The sequence below is a fragment of the Pipistrellus hanaki genome, assembly GCF_964339955.1.
Source record: "Pipistrellus hanaki genome assembly, chromosome: 11".
Lineage (NCBI taxonomy): Eukaryota > Metazoa > Chordata > Mammalia > Chiroptera > Vespertilionidae > Pipistrellus > Pipistrellus hanaki.
The window spans coordinates 24,410,456-24,428,811 of NC_140513.1; the positions used below are offsets into that span (position 1 = coordinate 24,410,456).

An 18,356-nucleotide genomic window follows, 5' to 3' on the forward strand; every position below is an offset into this window, starting at 1 on the left:
GGCCTGACTTCCTTGACTCCTCTGCTTATGGACTGCACCAGTCACTGTTCTGGGAAGTCTTCTCTCTGAGATTTGGTGATTTCCCATCATAGTTCAAAACACTGTTTAAAATGCCATTGTTTTTACTTATTAAAAAAACAACAAACTTTACTGATATGTGTTTTTTTTAATATTTTATTAATTTTTTTACAGAGAGAAAGGGTGAGGGATGGAGAGTTAGAAACATCAGTGATGCTGAAACCAGTTTGGCTCAGTGGTGGAGTGTCGGTCTGTGGACTGAAGGGTCCCAGGTTCGATTCCGGTCAAGGGCATGTACCTGGGTTGCGGGCATATCCCCAGTAGGGGGTGTGCAAGAGGCACCTGGTCGATGTTTCTCTCTCATCTACGTTTCTAGCTCTCTCTCTCTCTCCCTTCCTCTCTGTAAAAAGTCAATAAAGTATATTTTAAAAAAAGAAAGAAAGAAACATCGGTGAGAGAAACATCAATCAGCTGCCTCCTGCACATTCCCCACTGGGGATGTGTCCGCAACCAAGGTACATGCCCTTGACTGGAATCAAACCTGGGACCCTTGAGTCTGCAGGCTGACATTCTATCCTCTGAGCCAAACAGGTTAGGGCTTTACTGATATGTTTTAAAATGTTTTCTCTGCCTGTCCGGTGTGACTCAGTGGTTGAAAGTCAACCTATGAACCACAAAGTCACGCTTTGATTCCCAGTCAGGGCACATGCCCCAGTTATGGGCTCGATCCCAGTGGGGGCCTGCAGGAGGCAGCCAATCAATGATTCTCTCTCATCATCGAAGTTTTGATCTCCCTTCTCTCTGAAATCAATAATAATAGTAGTAATAATAATAATAATAATAATAATATTTTTCTCTAAGTATAATTAGCTTTTCACAGTACTCATCTATTCTATATATGTTGAATATGTAAATTTTACATGCTATGAGATGAAATCTTAAATATTGCAGATATTAGGTTAGAGTACAAAGGATCTGATTAGAATTCTGACTGGTGAGTGACATCAATGAGATGGAGGAATAGGGGGTTCCAGCCCTCAGGCCACTCTGATACACCTATTTTAACAAATACCCACAAATTCGAGTAACTCTGTAGAAGCCCATGAGTGCACTGGGAGGTTCCAGAACTCCAGTCAAGCAAAAACTCTGAGAAGAGATGCATTGAGGAGGTAAGAAGAACATTTTCACTTCACCAATGTCACCCTCCTCAAGGTGTGCACAGCTCAGTGCATAGAGAGACCCTCACCTTGGCCTGCAAATTCTCCCATGAGGGAAAGAGTAAAGGTGTAGAGCTTTTCTATGCAATTAAAGTAAGTTGTTATCAACTTAAAATAAACTGTTATAATTGTAAGATGTTTTATATAAGCTGAATATAATCACAAAGAAAAACCTGTTTTATACAAACAAATGATAAAGAAAAAGGAATCAAAGCATGCCACAATAAAAAGACCCACACAGATCACATCACAAAAAAAGCAAAAAGTGAAAAATTACAAAACAGTCTGAAAACTAACAAAATGACAATTTTAAGTCCTTACCTCCCCATTTCTTCAAATGTAAATGTATTCAATTCTCCAAGTCAAAAGACATAGAGTGGCTGAATGAACTAAAAATAAAAAAACACAAACACACCACCAACTCACACAAATATATGCTACCTATAGGGGACTCACTTTAGCTTTAGGACACACACGGGCTGAGAGTAAGGGATTGGAAAAGATACTTCATACAAGTGGTAATCAAAACAGAGCAGAGGTGGCTATATTTACATGAGATGAAACAGTCTTTAAGTAAAAACTTTCACAAGAGACCAAAAAAAAAATCATTATTTAATGATAAAGGGGTCAATTCCACAAGAAAATATAACAATTGTAAAGATATATGCACCCAACATCACAGCATCTAAGTATATAAAGTAATTATTAATAAAACTGAAGTGATAAATAGACAGCAACCTAGTAATAGTAGGAAAACCTCAAAACCCCACTTTCAACAATACATTGTTGAAAATCAATAAGGAAACAGCTTACTTGAACAGCACTATGGAACAAATAGACCAAATAAACCCATACAGAACATTCCATCCAATAACAGCAGAATATATATTCTTCTCAAGAGCACAGGGCCCAGTCTCCAGGTTAGGCCACAAAACAAGCCTTAACAAGTTTAAGTATCAAGTATCTTTTCTGAACACAATGACATAAAGTGAGACATCAGTAACATAAAGAAAACTGGAAAATTCACAAATATATAGAAGTTAAATAATAGATTCCTGACCAAAGAAAAAAATCAAAAAGGGAAATAAAAAAATATCTTAAAAATAAATGAAAATGGAACTACAACAGACCACAACTTATGGAATGCAGCCAAAGCAGTTATAAGAGGGAAGTTTATAGTGGTAAATGTCTACATGAAGAAAAAGAAAGGTCTCAAATAAAGAGCCTAACTTCATACCTTAAAGTAGTGGTCGGCAAACTCATTAGTCAATAGAGCCAAACATCAACAGTACAACAAATGAAATTTCTTTTGAGAGCCATATTTTTTAAACTTAAACTTATTTTAATGCCACTTCTTCAAAATAGACTCACCCAGGCTGTGGTATTTTGCGGAAGAGCCACACTCAAGGGGCCAAAGAGCTGCATGTGGCTCGTGAGCCGCAGTTTGCCGACCACGGCCTTAAGGAATCAGAAAAAGAACAGTGGTTAAGAAAAAGTCTCAACAACCAAACTGGGTTCCTTTCCTGGCTCTGCCACAGACTAGATACGTGATCCTGGGCAACACAAAGTACTTCTTTGGGTCCAAGGTGCCTGCTACAGAATGGGGAGAGGGATAATAGGACCTCCCGCACGGACTGTTGTGAAGACCAAACCTGTTAGGATGCATGCAGTGCTTATACTTAGTACTCACCGTCTGCAGCTCCCAGCCCAGGTAGACCCTCAGAGACTTGACGAACATGTACAGGAATCGGCCCAGCAGGAAGGACAGGCACAGCAGCGAGGGCCAGTAGAATATGACGGTCTCATACCTCCCCAAAAACTGCAACGAAGCAGACCACTGGTCACTGGATCGAGATGGGGCAGGGCCAGGCCACTGGTGAAGCTGTGGACAGGAACCTGCCTGCCCCAGCCTGCTCCCTCCAAAGCCCTCTCTCAAAGCTTGGATGCCAGCTCCCCCAGCCCCACATCATTGGAATGAGCAGTGGACTTGGAGTCTGTAGCCCTGGATATGAGTCCAACACCCCATTTTACTTTATACAAAGGGGTTTGTTCAAATGAGGTGTGAAATGCTTCTTTTGGAAAATATAAGAGAAGAAGAGGGAGGGAGGGAGGGAGGGAGGGACACCTTGCACTTTTTCCTGGGGTATGGGGCTAAACAGATGAACAGCTTGAATCAGTCTCCCATTAATAGACAGGGAAACTGAGGCTACGTGAAGGAGTAAAGAAATTAGCCCAGATTCAGCCATTCCTGGTCTCAATGCCCAGATCTGCTGCTTCTTAAGAGTTACTCTATGTCCCTCAGACTCCTCGCCTATAAAGCAGGTTTGTTGAGAGCTTCCCCACCTTGAGGGGCTGCTGTGGGCATTAACTGAGAGAATCTCTCTCTGAAGCAGTACCTTGATGAATGTAAGATACTATACAATGGAAGCATCATGAATGGTTCCAACTCCCTTTTGTACATAGGAAAAATCGGAGGCCCAGAGAATGACAGAGGCTTGTTCAAAGTCACACAGGAAGTTGGCCATGGTGACAGGAATGAATACTCTGAACAGAGTTCAGTGGGGACTCACCTGCCCATGGGGACACTGTGTGATGTGAAGAATGGTGACAACAAACCTGCAGGAGAGAAGCAGGACTTGGGGTACTGCCAGCATAGCCCCTGTGACAACAGCCCAGATCCCCCCAGCCTGAAGTTACCTCCCTGACAGGGCTGGGTTCCAGGCCTCCGTGTGTGCCCTACCCAGAACAGGCATCCTGCTTGTGCCTAAGAACATGCAACAAAATCCATCTAATGCCCTCAATTCGGACACAATCCCAGAACCATCAGCGGCAGAGCAGGAAGAGCCTGAGCGATCTCCCCTGCCTCACCTTCACTCCGGTGGGGACACGGAAGCCCAGAGATGGGAAGGGATTTGTGCAGAGTCACACCAGAGCCGGAACCAGGACCCAGGGCTGAGGCTCTGACTGCCTGTAAACACCGCCCTGAGGAATGAGCCTCAAAGCTTTGCTCCTGCGGAATACACATTCCTGGTCATGTTCAAGCTCCCGTCTTACTCCCATGGTGTCCAAGCTGCTGGTGAATCCTGCCACCCAGTCCTCTTCTGGTCAAAGAGTCTGTCATAGGCTAAGACTCTCCTCCTCATTTAACACTGAATATCCTGTCTTGTAATTTAAAAATATATATATATATATATATATTTTTAATTGATTTCAGAGAGGAAAAGAGAGGGAGAGAGAGAGAGATAGGAACATTAATGATGAGAGAATCCCTGATTGGCTTCCTCCTGCACGCCTCCCACAGGGGATTGAGCCCGAAACCTGGGCATGTGCCCTGGTCTGGAATCGAACCTGGGGCCTTTCGGTCCACAGGCCAACACTCTATACACTGAGCCAAACCAGCTAGGGCTTGTCTTGTAATTTTTTTAAAAAGCAAGCCACTTATACACTCTGGAATTGCAGCCATTGGCCTGCCAATTACTTGTCAGCCCCCTGCATGCCTAACACACTGGGCCTGGAACCCCTGCCCTCTAAGTGCTAAGAGGGAGGCAGGCCCCATAAAGGAGCTGTGGACGAGGAAATGAGCCTATGGGGACTAGAGAGCAGAACTGCCCATGGGGTTCAGTGAGCAAACATTCCCTGGGGCCAGGTCTGCGCTGGGCTGGTGCTGAGGGCTCAGAGCTGCCCAAAGGGTCAGGAAGCTCCCGCTGTGGAGGCGACAGTCCACAAAGGGCGAGCACATGTCCCTCAGGGGGCGGGTGGGGGACGATAATCCTCACGGGGAAGAAAAACCCGTAGCCAAAGCGGCCAGAACACGTGATCATGAGGGGCTTGTCTTGTTTTCTAGAATGTTCTCTGGCTCGTCCAGTTTGCTGAATGAGTAAGAGGATGCATGAAGAAATGCAGGCGTTCTATATAACCTGCACACATGCCAGAGACTGGTAAAGGGGTGGGGAGAGACAGGAGAGAGACTGAGGCACATGCACTTTCTCCAGGGAAGCCACAGCACAGGGAAGCCTCATCCACACGAGACTCCTGCTGCCACCAGGGGGACCCTCGGCAGTTTATGGAAATGAATTTTTCTACATCTCTGCGTACTGGGAGTTTGTGAATCATGAATGGCCGCTTCCGAAGCAGACAGAATGCTGACAGTGGGACTGTGGGCCAGTCATTCCACCTGCCCTGGGCCTAAGTTCTGAACAAAGGTACCCTCCCAAGGAGAGCTCTGAGGTCACCGCCAGCCCTGGGTCCAGTGTTCAGCAACAGCCTAAGGAATAGTGGGAGGGCAGGCAGGCAGAGTCTGTCTTACCAGATCAGAGAGTAGAGGAAGCCCAGGATGGAGCTGACCAGCCGGAACTCCGATGAGAGGCAGGCAAAGAAGGGGAAGTGGGACAGGCCGACTTCGAAGCCTCCAATCAGAAGCACAAAGGCTGGGAAAGACAGGGCCAGAGATGCTGTGAGGGCCTCTTCTCACGGGCTCAGGGCCATCCCAGGGAAGGGAAGGGCGTTGTGCTGACTTGCAGTCATGGACCTCAGGACCCAAGGAGATGACTGGATGAGCCCCAGCTTAGCACAAGGAAGAATGCAGGAATGTCTTTCATTCATTCACGCAGCTGACCCTCCTGGTACCTCTTCCATGCCAGGCCCTGGGCTAAGTGTTGAGATGGAGAAGACTTGCTCCCTACCCTTGATTAGCTCACAGTACGTACAGTGGGCAGAAACAGACCACATAAATGAACAAACAAACAAGAATCACAGGGAGAAAACTGGTTGGACAGAGAGGTTTAAAAGTGGTCATATTAGGGATATGGAACCTGTAGATTAAAGTTGCCACTTCAGGGGAAGCATGAGGCATAGAGAACGAAGAGGCCCCAGACCAATGGCCAAAGAAGATCTGCTCTTTAAGGAAGTCTCTGAGGGCTTATGGACAGTAAGAAGGCAGCCAGGACCATGGCTCAGGAGAGATTTTTTAGGGTGGGTGGTGGGTGGTGGAGAACTTCCTTTCTGAGCCTGTCTAAACAACCTCTGCCTCTAACTAGAATGAATAGTGGTCGGCAAACTCATTAGTCAACAGAGCCCAATATCAACAGTACAACGATTGAAATTTCTTTTTGAGAGCCACATTTTTTAAACTTAAACTTCTTCTAATGCCACTTCTTCAAAATAGACTCGCCCAGGCCATGGTATTTTGTGGAAGAGCCACCCTCAAGGAGCCAAAGAGCCGCATGTGGCTTGAGAGCTACAAAGTACCGACCACAGACCTAGGAGAAAGCCCCACACACAAGCTTTGAGACTCTGTGGGCCAGGCACTGATGTTGGACAGGCAGCAGGCTGGGAAAAAACACTGAGTTCACTCGCAGAGCTTACCCTCTGGCCCCAGAGAACCCCTGCATGCTGGCCCCGAGAGCAAGCATTCCCATGGTTAAACTCCCAGCAGTTATGAGGCGGTCCTGGTACCTCGGGCCCACTGCGGGGTCCGCAGGAGCTGGGAGCCTTCTGAGAACAGGAACATGACATTATTGGCTGTGGCTCCGAACGCAATTCCGTAGGACCATCGGTTGCTAAAGGTGCCCACGAAGTCCAGAGGTCTGTGAACAAGAGAAACAGTTCATGGGGCCAGAAGGTGGCTCTGAGACATCCCACATTCATCTCCAAGGTCCCAATCCCACCTTGAGGGATGAACTATTGGGGAGTGGACTATTCATTTCAAATGACATTTTCTTGAGCCCTCTGCGCCACTTCTGGGGCGAGGCAGGGATTTAGGGGACTGAAGTGAGGAAGACAAAATTCTTTGAAATATATATATATTTTTTATTGCTGACAGAATCATTACAGATGTCTCCTTTTTTTTCCCCTTTCTACTCCCTCCACCCAGCCTCTAACACACCCCTTCCCCGTCCTGCGTCCATAGGCTATGCATGTAAGTATATGAGTTTTTTTGGTTTATCTCAGGAAGACAAAATTCTTTCCCTTGTCTAGTAGGATACAAGCAAGGATACCAGTAGCTATGATAACAAGCAAAATGGGATGAGTTTCATCTATGTAAGTGCCTGGTCCAGTGGGCTCTTCTGGCGCAGGACTCATGGTGCCATCCTAACAAGAAGGCATGCTGTCCTTGGGGACAGGAACTCTCTCCCTCCTGCTTCCCGGTGTAGCCATAGTGCTGACTGTAGGAAGGCCTTTCCCATAGAGATCTGAGTCTCCTTGAGATGTTTTCCTAGTAAGCACATCTGGGCAGCCTTGGGTGCTAGGATACAATGGCGTGGAAGTCAATTCTTACTCTCAGGGCTTGGTTCAGGTTGGAGCAAGGCTGACCACAGGGAGGCAGAGGTTGGGTGGAGTGGGGGGGGACCTAGGAGTTGTCCTGGCCTGACAATGGGTGTTGGCCCCAGTCACTGATACCAGAAGCTGCAGTGGTCAGCCCTGGCTCTACTCACATGATAATTCCAAAGTGGTTCCCCAGGAGGTAAGAAGTGTCATCTCTCTGTTTGCAGTGCTCCCGTCTTTGGAGAAAGGACAAGACCAAAATGATGAGGAGCTACAGGGGGAAAAGATGAGAGGGTCAGTGGGAATATCCATCCTGGGCATGGCCTTGGTGTCAGCTCTGAAGGACATGCATGGTGAGCAGAGCCCTCAGAATGTGTATTCTGTTCAAACACCAGGGGCACTGAGTGGCTGCACACACCCTGGAGCTTCCAGAATGTTTTGTAATGAGCTTTCCTTTGGGTTGCCCTGAACAGACGTGAGCTTACATCTAGCCTCTCTCATATACTGGTTATGACACTTAATGTCTCCGAATCTCAGTTTCCTTATCTGTAAAAAGGGGGAAAATGACTGTCAGGTGCAAATCCTCCCTTGTTTTCCCCGCTGTGGATTCAGTCACTTTCTCACATATTTGAGGCCCTTTCTTCTTCCTTTCTACTAGAAACTTCTTAAGACTTGTCTACACTTGCTGACTCCATTTCTTTACCTCTCACTTGCTCTTCAACCTCCTAGCCTGGCTTCTGCCCCCATCGCTCCACGGAAACAGCGTTGGCTAACGTCACTAATTACTATCTCGTTGTTTCATACGATGTGAACTTGAAGCTCAACTCCGGCTTGACCTTCCAGCAGCATGCTTCCACCTTCTCCTCCTAGAGCCATTCTTCCCTGTCTTCCATGCTTTCCTGGGCTTTCTCCATTACGTCCCAGTCTCCATTGTCAGATCACTCTTTATCCACCCATGAGATTTGGAATTCCTCCTGGTTCAGTCCAAGGACCATTCTTCTTATTACCCAGTCCTCTCTTCCTCAGCAACCTCATCCATGTCCATGACCACCAACACACAGGAGACTCACAAACTTCATCTTTAGCCCAGACTTATCCTTGAGTTCCATAAATGTTCCAACTACACAGTTGGCATTTCTTTTTTCTCTTTTAAAAAATTTTATTTTATTGTTTAAAATATTACACATAGTAGTAGATATATCTCCTCCCTCCCCCCCGCCCCCCCCCCCCGTTGGCATTTCTTTTTGAAAGCTTCTTGAATCCAGTACATCTTATATGAAATTCGTGATTTTCCTCGCTGCCCTATTCCTTCATCCACCCCAAACCTAGACCTCTTCATATGCTCCTTAACTAGAAAATGGCAGACACCACCATCCTCCCAGTTGTGCAAGTTAGAAACCGGAGTCGTCCTCAACATTGCCCTCTCCTTAACCTCTCTATCCAATCCATTACCAAGCCCTATTGCTTTTACTCCCAAATATCTTGAGTTAATCGCCACCATCTAGGGTGAGGTAAAATTGCCTCTCACCTGAACCCCCACAACCACCTCCTAACTGGTCTTCCTGTCACCTTCTGGCCCGCCTCCAACATGATCCCAACATTGCAACCAGAGTGATCATTTCAAAACATAAATCTGATCACATCGCCCTCATGCTAGAAACACTCTAATTACTTCCCATTGTACTTAAAATAAAGACAAAACTTTGCACAGAGCCCCACAGGGCTCCTCCTGGCCTGGCCCTGCCCACCTCCCTGGATAGCTCCACCTCAATTCACTCCAGCCACACCAGCCCTCCCAATTACTCACACTCTAATCCTCCCTCCCACCCCCAACCCATACACACACACAGAGCCTTTGCAAGTGCCCTTCCTTCTGCCTGACATGCTGTCTCTTGCATCTCCCAACAGAACCCAGCTCCATCACTGCTTCCCTGAAAAGCCAGGATCTCTGACTCTACACCCTTAAAAGCCTTCTTCTGCCTATGTTTTTAGTGCGTAACGTAGGAGAGCAAGTCCAGAAATCTGCTGACCTCCTCAGGCCCCCTTGGGAGCCTGTGTAGGGGAGCAGCCCAGTTCCTCCTCCGTCCCCTCCACAGTCCTCTCCTGCTTTACTTACTGATGGGATGAGGGAGTAATGGAGAAAGAGTTCCATGTCCACCAAGCCAGCACAGGTGCCATTCAACTGCCTTGTCCTGGAAAACGGCCAAAAAACACATTCATATCATCGGTCACTGCTGCGGGCATTTGGCTTGCAGTCCACTAAGATCATCTGATCTTTTTAAATTTTGCTTTCTCAGAGCCAGTACTGTTCATCTGTGACGTACCTTCCCTGAGTGGATTAACCTTTTTCCCTGATTTCTTTCTCCAGCCTGATCATCTACCCAACTGCCCTGCCCACTGGGCCTAACTCCTTCCTTTCTTGATGACACAGTCAGGGACAGATTCAGGTCCTAAAGGGCCAAACACTTATATCATTTGGATATCCTTTTCAAATGAAACTGCAAAATACCTTACTTTCTCCACATTTTAAGGAAAACATATCTCCATGTAAACACTGAACTAAGGTGCCCCCACCCTCCAGCAGCCCTGGAAGGACCCTGAGGAGCCCTGAGACTTAAGTTTCCGTAACTTCGCCGGAAACCAGCCTTTGGACACCGTTTTTCATAAACAGAGGTCAAGAAGCATCAGCTCTCTTCTGATCCGAGGCTGGGCCCTCAGGGCAGGACAGCGATTATGTGGACAACAGAGTGTGGACTCTGTCCCCCCAGGCTTCAGTCTGCAGGCCAGGGCTGCTGGGTCTCACGTCTGAAACATCTGACAGACAGTACTGTGACGTCTCTACAAAGGGACCTCCTTTCTGGGGCTCTCACACACTTGCCCGTGCTGCTGGGACTTCCACCGCACCAGCTCTGCATGCTGGCACACCGCCAGGTCTCTGCTCACTCTGTTCCCTAGCCCCGCAGCATCCATCCAGCCATCTCCTGTGCTTTCTCCCTGGCCAGCTCCTACTTTTCCCTCAGAAGTCTCAGGGGAGAGCACTCCGCTGGGGAGCCCTTGAGCATGACACATTCCTCATAATTCTTTAAAATTCCAGTGCTCCCCAGTTTTGTCTAACGATGAGTCTGAAACATCCCAGAAGTGGAGGGGGTTGGGAAGAGCTTAAGCTGTCAGCAGTGTGATAGAACTGTAAAGCGCAGGCTCTGGCTTTCAGGAAGGTCAACTGAGCACATACATCAGTCTCCCCTTCCCATACAAAACCATCAGATGTGTTGTTGTTTTTTTTGTTTTGTTTTGTTTTGTTTTGTTTTTTAAGAAAGACAATATAGCCATATTTGAAAGCAAGAAGAAAATCTACCAGAAAATCTTGCAGACTCTGAGCAGTGGAAAGAGATTGGGACCAAACCAAAGAGAAGAAGCATCAGCAGACACGGTCCAGGATGTGGGGCCAGTGGAGTAGGAGTGCAGGAGCTGAAGCAGGATGGGGCTGCCCACTGACCACAGAATGATGACCTGGGATTTCTCAGGTACCCAAGCATCCTCGCACCCCGGCTGACCAGTGGGACAGTGGTGTGTAGATCTCCGGGAGTAATACATATGGGTCACTCAGAGAGAGGCAGTGCCCAGATCACAGGTGGCACCTGGGAGGGACTAGGAGCTCCAGCTTCCAGAGGGCCAGCTCCTGAGGCACCCCATCTAGGGGTACATCCCACCCCTCTGCACTGAAAGAGGCCTTGGTACTGGCAGCAGCTGCCACCCCTCCAAAGCTAACATCCCAGGGCAGTGGTCGGCAAACTGTGGCTCGTGAGCCGTGTTTGCCACTCTGTTGACTAATGAGTTTGCTGACCACTGACCTAGACTCTCGATTCCAATAAGTATAGGCTGTTGTTGTTCCTTGTGATTAAGCCCCTATCCCAGTGGTCAGCAAACTCAGTCAGCAGAGCAGCAAACCGTGGCTCCCGAGTCACGGAGGCTGGAACCACCAGCCACGCTTCTGCTCCAGCAGCCACTTCAGTGGACACATGAAGCATGCACCCAAGTCAACCCAATTCAGAAAGCCACGGAGACCACTGTCTTGGTCTCTGAGACCTTGTGGGTCCAGGGCTGGTGGGGCAGGTCTGTTGCGGGGATAGATAACACCTGCTGGGCAGCAGCAAACCAGCACCCCCAAATGTAGAAGGTCCACTTTCAAGTGGTGATGCCTTGGAAAAGTGTTTATGATATGCTGTTAAATGAAGAAAATTATAAAACTGTAGGATCTCAGGTTGTGAAGTGGTGGAATGAGTGAAGATCATTTTACTTTCTTTCTCCCTGAAAACAGCCTCAGTGTTCAGTATTGATCCTCATTCTCGATCCCCTGCCTGCTTTTGAATAGCTCTGACCAAAAAAAAGGAGACTCTCACTGGCTGTGTTTCTCTAACTCCTCAGACCCCAGACCGCTTGCTTCTCTTCTCTTCTGGAGGTCTCCGCCATTCTCCAGGCTGAGCGCCCCACCCCAAGCCTCAATCAAGTGCATATTGTGGGCAGCCAGCCTGGCATCCCTGGCCTCCTGCTAGGTGTGGGGTGTCAGGGGCGCACCTACCCTGTACTCCTGACCACACAGTGGACTGAAGTCCTTCGCCTGGTTAACCAGTAGCCAGGGCTGCTGCCCACGCCTGGCCCTGTGACCAGCCTTCCCCTTCCATGCTGCTAGCAGGGTGGTTCAAAGCATGGCATTCTTTTTTTTTTTTTTTTTTTTTTAATATATTTTATTGGTTTTGTACAGAGAGGAAGGGAGAGAGATAGAGAGCTAGAAACATCGATGAGAGAGAGTCATCGATCAGCTGCCTCTTGCACACCCCCTACTGGGGATATGCCCGCAACCAAGGTACATGCCCTTGACCGGAATCGAACCCGGGACCTTTCAGTCCCCAAGCCGACGCTCTATCCATTGAGCCAAACCGGTCCCGGCAAAGCATGGCATTCTTACCCAGAATGGTCCCTCTGCCCTGCCAGCAGCCGGCCTCCTCTGAGACCTCAGGAAAAGAGGCCTAGCCAGGAAAACCAGCGGAGTTTACCCCAGCCCTGGTGCTAAGTGCCGTGGCCCCTAACATCCAGGGACTCATGGGTCTCAATGTAGTCAGTTGTTAATTGTGAAGTTGGACTGCTTGGGATTTAGCCCACCATTTAGAAATGTCTTTTTATGGGTCTGTATCCCCAATGGATGGGGAGCTTCTCGGGGGCATTCATCTCCACGGGCCCAGCTCCTAGCCTGACATGCTCACTGATGTTCCCTAAATGGATGGATGGATGGAGAGCTAACACTTCTTCAGGGCCGTCTGTGCACCAAGCTTATCCTCCAAGGGTTATCCTTTTATTATTTACTAATATCACTCTCACAGCAGCCCTGAGAGAGAGGTACTGCTATCATCCCATTTCACAGGTGAGGAAACGGAGGCATCAAGAGATCAGGAAATTTGTCCAAGCTTACCCAGCGGGTGAGTTGGGGAGCCAGGACTTAAACTCTGGCAATGGGGATGATCATGTAATTCCCAACTGTCACATTCTGTCTTGTCAACCTAATTTTCTGTTCCGGTGGCCAGGGCAGTCTGAGCTCTCCTGGGACAAAGATGTGAGAATCGCAGGGACTTGTGAAGAGTTAAGGGTAAATGTGTGACAGGTCATTTGTGCACAGCCTAGTAACTCCACGTGGGGGGGGGGGGTAGTAAACTTCTTTTTGTGAGTGAAACCCATGGTGAGATGACAGGCTGTCTGGAGGAGGGGGAGCAGGTAGGAGAACCAACAGAATAAGATGGCCGTGTGCGTTGACAATTGTTGGAGCTGGGTGATGAGAGTATGGGGCGCTCTTTACACTAGTCTCTCTTCTTGTGTATCAGCTTGCACACTTTCCTAAAAGGAAGTTTATGTGTCTTAAATAAAATGAAATTAAGTCTGTGACTATCACACAAAGCACACGGGCTGCCTGCCACTGTGCTGACAGTGTCGCTGGCCCACCCCCCTCTCCCATCCCCCTCCATCGCCCCAGGCCTGCCTCTGACAGTCTCCCCGGAGAGTCACCTGCATCTCTGTCTACCTCTAATTGCCTGTTGGTTTGTCTCCCGTCTGTCACTTCCTGTGACTCTGAGAATCAGGGAAAAGTCCTACAGTGAAAGACATGCTTCTATTTTCTTCCAGAGACTCTCTTCTCTCTGTGTGTCCAAATCTCTGTTTTCTTCTTTGCCTCAACTTCTTGCATTTATTTTGACCTGGCTGTGCAGGTAGGAAAGGTCAGCTCTAAGTCAGTGCCCTCCTCAGAGGGCGTGTCTCGGGGTGTTTCTATGCTTGTGTGGGTCCTCAGGTGGGACTGGAGGGAAAGAGCCTGGGATTTGGAGGCAGACACCTTGAGATCCTGGGTGAACCATTTCTCCTCCTGAAGCCTCGGTTGCTGAATCTGTAGAATGGGAGTGATGCCATCTCTTCCCTAGGTCGTCGGAGAATGGGTAGGAATGGTGCTTTGTTAACTGAAATGCATGCTGGTTCTAACTGAAACGCATGCTGGTTCTCGGGCCTGTTCCCACCTTCCCTACAACTACCTCCCACACACACTGTTTCACAAGGTGGCAGAGGGGACTGCAAGCAGCAGCCTGGCCCTAGCAGCCTCTGGGGTGCCCTCCTAGGGTGGCACCAGTATTATCAAGAAACACAAGAGCCACTGTGCCAAGGAGCTGGATACCCTGGCTGGGTGCCCTGGCTCCACCAGACCTAGCTGGTTAACCGTCTCAGAGAAACAGAACCAGTGTGGCCAGGTCGGCAACAGAGCTCTCCACTGGGGCCCAGCTGTGGGACCTTCCTCTAGCCAAGCTACAGGCACCGCGGGAAAGAAAGGTGCTTTATAGCTGACTCAGCATCCTCCTTCTCTAGGCCTCGAGGGATCCTCAGAGCAAGGTCAGAGAGAGGTCACGGCCCACAGAGGGGCTCACACTCAGGCACTAACTTAAGCCACTAGGATTAGAGATTAGGTATCCACTGGCCTTTCGTATCTGGCCTGTCTGTATTCCATTTTCTCCCAGCACCTCCCTGTTTCCCCCTCTGTGCCCAGACCTCTGTTTATTCTCCTGTGCCCTGACCTTGCCCAGTCATTCTGAGCTTACGGTACGGCTCGGAAAGGTCGGCTCCAGGGAGGCGCCCTCCTGTAGAGACTGTGTTTCAGGTGCTTTCACACATGTCTGAAAAGTCTGGAGAGAGCGACGTGAAAGAAAAAGGTGACTGAAAAGAAGACAGAAGCCCACTTTTCTACTCCCTCCCATGCCTACCTGTCCAATAAAGCAACATTTGTTTTCATTTCTTTTCACTTAATAAAATAATAATAATAACTATCACGTAGTGAAGGTTTCACACAGGCTAGACATTGAACTAAGGCCTTTATGGTTATCGTCTCACTTAATCCTTTCACAGCTTAGGCGGTGTGGACTATTATTCCCACTTCATGGATGAGAAAACTGAGGCTAAGAGAGAAAGGAGTAAATGCCCAAAGTCACTCAGCTAGAAAGCAGCAGAGCTATCATTTGAACCCTCGTTATATTTTCTGCACAGGAAACATTTTCACACACAAAATTACATTAAGACATTGAACAGGGTTCTGTGTCTGTGGTCCTTGGAGAAGGCAGTGACCCCTTAGCCTCACTGGGCAGACAAATCTGAACAACATGCTCAGGCCTGAGCCCCACCCTGAGAGAAGGGCCCTGGCCAGCTAGCCCGTCCAAGGGGATAACAGTGATGGAGAGAAGGTCCTGAGAGGGATGCGTAGGGAGCATGGTACTGACTTCAAATAAATGTCAGGGGCTCCAGGCCACACTGGCACCTCAGGCGGGCCAAGTTCTTGGGGTCCAGCCCACACTTTCCTGAGTCCAGACCATGAAGCCAGTCGACTGCCTTCTGGTCATCTCCTTTTGGATGTCCCACGGTACTCCAGTCCAACATGTCCCAACTGGACACCCCTCCAACCTGCTCCTCCTCTGGGGGCCCTCATCTCAGGAATGGCACCATCATCCACCCTTTAGTCTGAGCCAAAGACTCAGAGTCATCCTCAGCTCCTTCCTCTCCAAGTCACTCCCATACAAGCCCCGTCAGTTCAGCCTCTCCAGTCACTACCGAATTTAATTGGCCTTTCGATACATCCTGGTCCCTGCAGCCCCCTGCTTAGTCCAGGCCACTGTCATCTTTGCCTGGACTTTGCAGTAGCCTCCTGCCAGGTCTCCCACCTCCAGCATTGCCCCTCTCCAACCCATTCCCATCCCTCTGACCAACTTCCTAAGAGTCCATATTCCAGCACATGACTCCCCTGTTCCCTCTGAGCCCAAGGAACCCAGCTGGAGAGGGAAGAGAAAGAGATCCATTTCCTTTGGCTTTCTAGTTCTTGCCCCAACCCACTGGAGGGGGACCAAGAGCTGACTCCCTGCTCTTGGTCCCCGTCCTTCAAGCCAATCTCTAGTCTGTTTCCCGTCACGTGCCCTTTTCCATGCACTGCTCTCCCCCTCTCCTGCCTGTGCCTACGACCCCTGGGATCTCCAACTCAGACTGACTCTCAGGATGCCTGCCTGTGTTCTCATGCCTCCTTTTCTCCCTCTGCCTTCCCCAGCATCCCCCGACAATCTAAACAGATACACTATCACCCCGAAGAGCGGAGGTTCTATTCTGTGTATATCTGGAGTAGTCTTTTCCGTTCTTAGATCTCAGACATTTGCATGGTTGAATGAGAACTCTTCATTCCTGACATCTGGGCAGGATGTGACACCTCTCAAAGCCCTGCCACATTCTGTTCTCACTGATCTCCACAAAGCTGTGGGCTAAGAAGGACGGGGGTTATCACTCTCGATTTATTGAGATTTGCCAGAAAAAAACAGATTCAAACAGCCAGGATTCAAACCTGGGTCCTCTAACTCCACGCCTGGACTCTTCCCACGTCACTCGGTGGCTCCAAGATGAATGAAATCTGTTCACTCACCCAAGAGCCCTATCCATGGTTCCCCCTCTGTGCCAGCCTGCTTACACACTAGCGAAAGCAGGCCTTTCTCCCGATCTCCATGCGTCACCAACATCAGAGGAGGAAGTTGCCAGGACACACGGGTGTCCAGCGTGACTTGTCCGACACCTTGTCTCGGAACTCACCTCTCGGTTGTGGACATCATCTCGGTGGGAAAGCGCCACCCGCAGCCCCAGGGAGCGCTCTGCTTCTCAGGCTGTCCTTAGAGCTTCTCCAGACTCTTGGTTACAACTGACCGTCTGGTGTTCCACCCAGCTTTCTTCACATGCCAAAAAAAAAAAAAAAAAAAAAAAAAAAAAAACCCTCCCAGAAAAGGCAAACACCCAGTCAAACATTTACCAGAGAAATCAAAACAAGCGGGTGCCCTTCTTCCTTGTTTCAGAACGAACACCGCTGGCTCTTCTACTTTTCCTCCCCTTCTCAGACCAAGTCAACGGGAACCTCCCTCCTACTTCGTCTCTTCCGGGCCCAGGTTGTCTCTTGTAGGCCCCTGCCGTAAGCACTAGCCCACTGAGCTACCAGAGCTTTGCCCAGCTGAGGCCTCTAGCGGGCTGTAAAAATTATTACCAGCAATCAAGTAGGACTGTGCCTCAAGCCATAAACTAGGCAACTGGAACCACCCACTGATTTTAAGGTTCTCCTTGGAAACAAGGCTGCCCATTTGCTGGGAGAAAGGGTTGGAGGCAACTTAAAATTGGATCCCACAGATGTGGTGGAGAATGTGATAAGATTTCTAAGTTACCATAATTGCCCAGGGATTCTAAATGCCCACCCTGTTTCCAAATGATCTTCCGGGACCAAACGTCAACAAGACTCCAGGTACCTACTCACTGCATCCATCAGCTCCTAAGGCAGTCAATGGCCCCACCACACTTTTGTCGCCCATTAGTTGTCTGTGGCTCCTCCCCTTCTCCGTTCATTAAGCCTCCTGATGGTTCGTATCCATCCATTTGTGCCAGAGGGTTCAGGACGTGGGTATGTCTAGTTCACTTCCTCTTTTTCCTTCTGCCAGCATGGAGTTGGCATGCAGAATGGTGGAGCCACAACCTGTAAGGAGCTTGGGTCCCTGAATCCACACTGCAGGAGAAGGGGAATAGCTGTTTTAGGTTTTACATGAATAAGCAATAAAATTCTATGCTAGAACCATTATACACTTTGGAGTTGGCTATAGCACCTAGTTCTTCTCCTAATCAATGCGCTGTGTTTTCCATTCACACTGCTTCTGCCCCAGATCCAGCCCTCTGCACCTCCTGTCTAGACTACGGTAAGCGCTCTCTAATGGCCTTGCAGCTTCTAGGCTCCAGGCTCAGAGCATACATACACCTCCGTGCAGCACAGCTCAGACCTGTCACACCCCTGCCGACCATCGCCCATCCTCTGCACTCCCGACTCGAGCACTCCAATCCAAGCCTCCCAAGAAGTTGTTTTCACCCTCTTTCCCAGCATACTCTCCACTGGTTTCCTGCAAACACGTCTACAGGTTTAAGTTCAGGAAAATTCCATCCCTAGTAATAAAGACCCATTTCTAAGGGGTGACCATGCTGCAGACATGGCCCCTTCTGAACCTGAAGTCAAGCCTGTGTAACAGATTTCATTTTCCCTCTCCCATACTTTCTGTTTGGTGTTGAATCAAAACATAGAGCTTACATGGATCCGGAGACCAGGTCAACATTTGATTTGTCTCTACCACTCCAACCTATGCAAGCGATTTTGAATATTGCCTCTCCTATCCAATGTGCATTGATTCCTTTTTAAGGCTTTGGGGCATTTGAACACTTTTGTGGAATTCATCCAGGTTATTGATTTAAAACAACAACAACAACTGAATAGAACAGAGC

At 48.7% G+C, this 18,356-nt stretch overlaps 1 protein-coding gene across 5 annotated transcripts in view; it reads right to left on the reverse strand.

Moving 5' to 3' along the window:
* LOC311630413 (stimulated by retinoic acid gene 6 protein-like) overlaps positions 1-16,775 on the reverse strand; it is a 29,081-nt gene extending 12,306 nt beyond the window's left edge. The window contains exons 1-9 of one of the 5 annotated variants that reach the window (XM_084899350.1): positions 16,644-16,753; positions 14,627-14,710; positions 9,616-9,691; positions 7,670-7,770; positions 6,690-6,820; positions 5,542-5,662; positions 3,806-3,851; positions 2,926-3,054; positions 2,607-2,693 (exon numbers count right to left, since the gene is read on the reverse strand). In XM_084899350.1, coding sequence (XP_084755476.1) covers positions 2,607-2,693; positions 2,926-3,054; positions 3,806-3,851; positions 5,542-5,662; positions 6,690-6,820; positions 7,670-7,770; positions 9,616-9,651 — 651 coding nt within the window. In that variant the 5' untranslated portion in view covers positions 9,652-9,691; positions 14,627-14,710; positions 16,644-16,753. Of the gene's footprint in view, positions 1-2,606; positions 2,694-2,925; positions 3,055-3,805; positions 3,852-5,541; positions 5,663-6,689; positions 6,821-7,669; positions 7,771-9,615; positions 9,692-14,626; positions 14,711-16,643 lie in introns of all 5 variants that reach the window. The other 4 variants (XM_084899349.1, XM_084899352.1, XM_084899353.1 and 1 more) reach the window with 4 other exon arrangements.
* Positions 16,776-18,356: the final 1,581 nt, after the last annotated feature.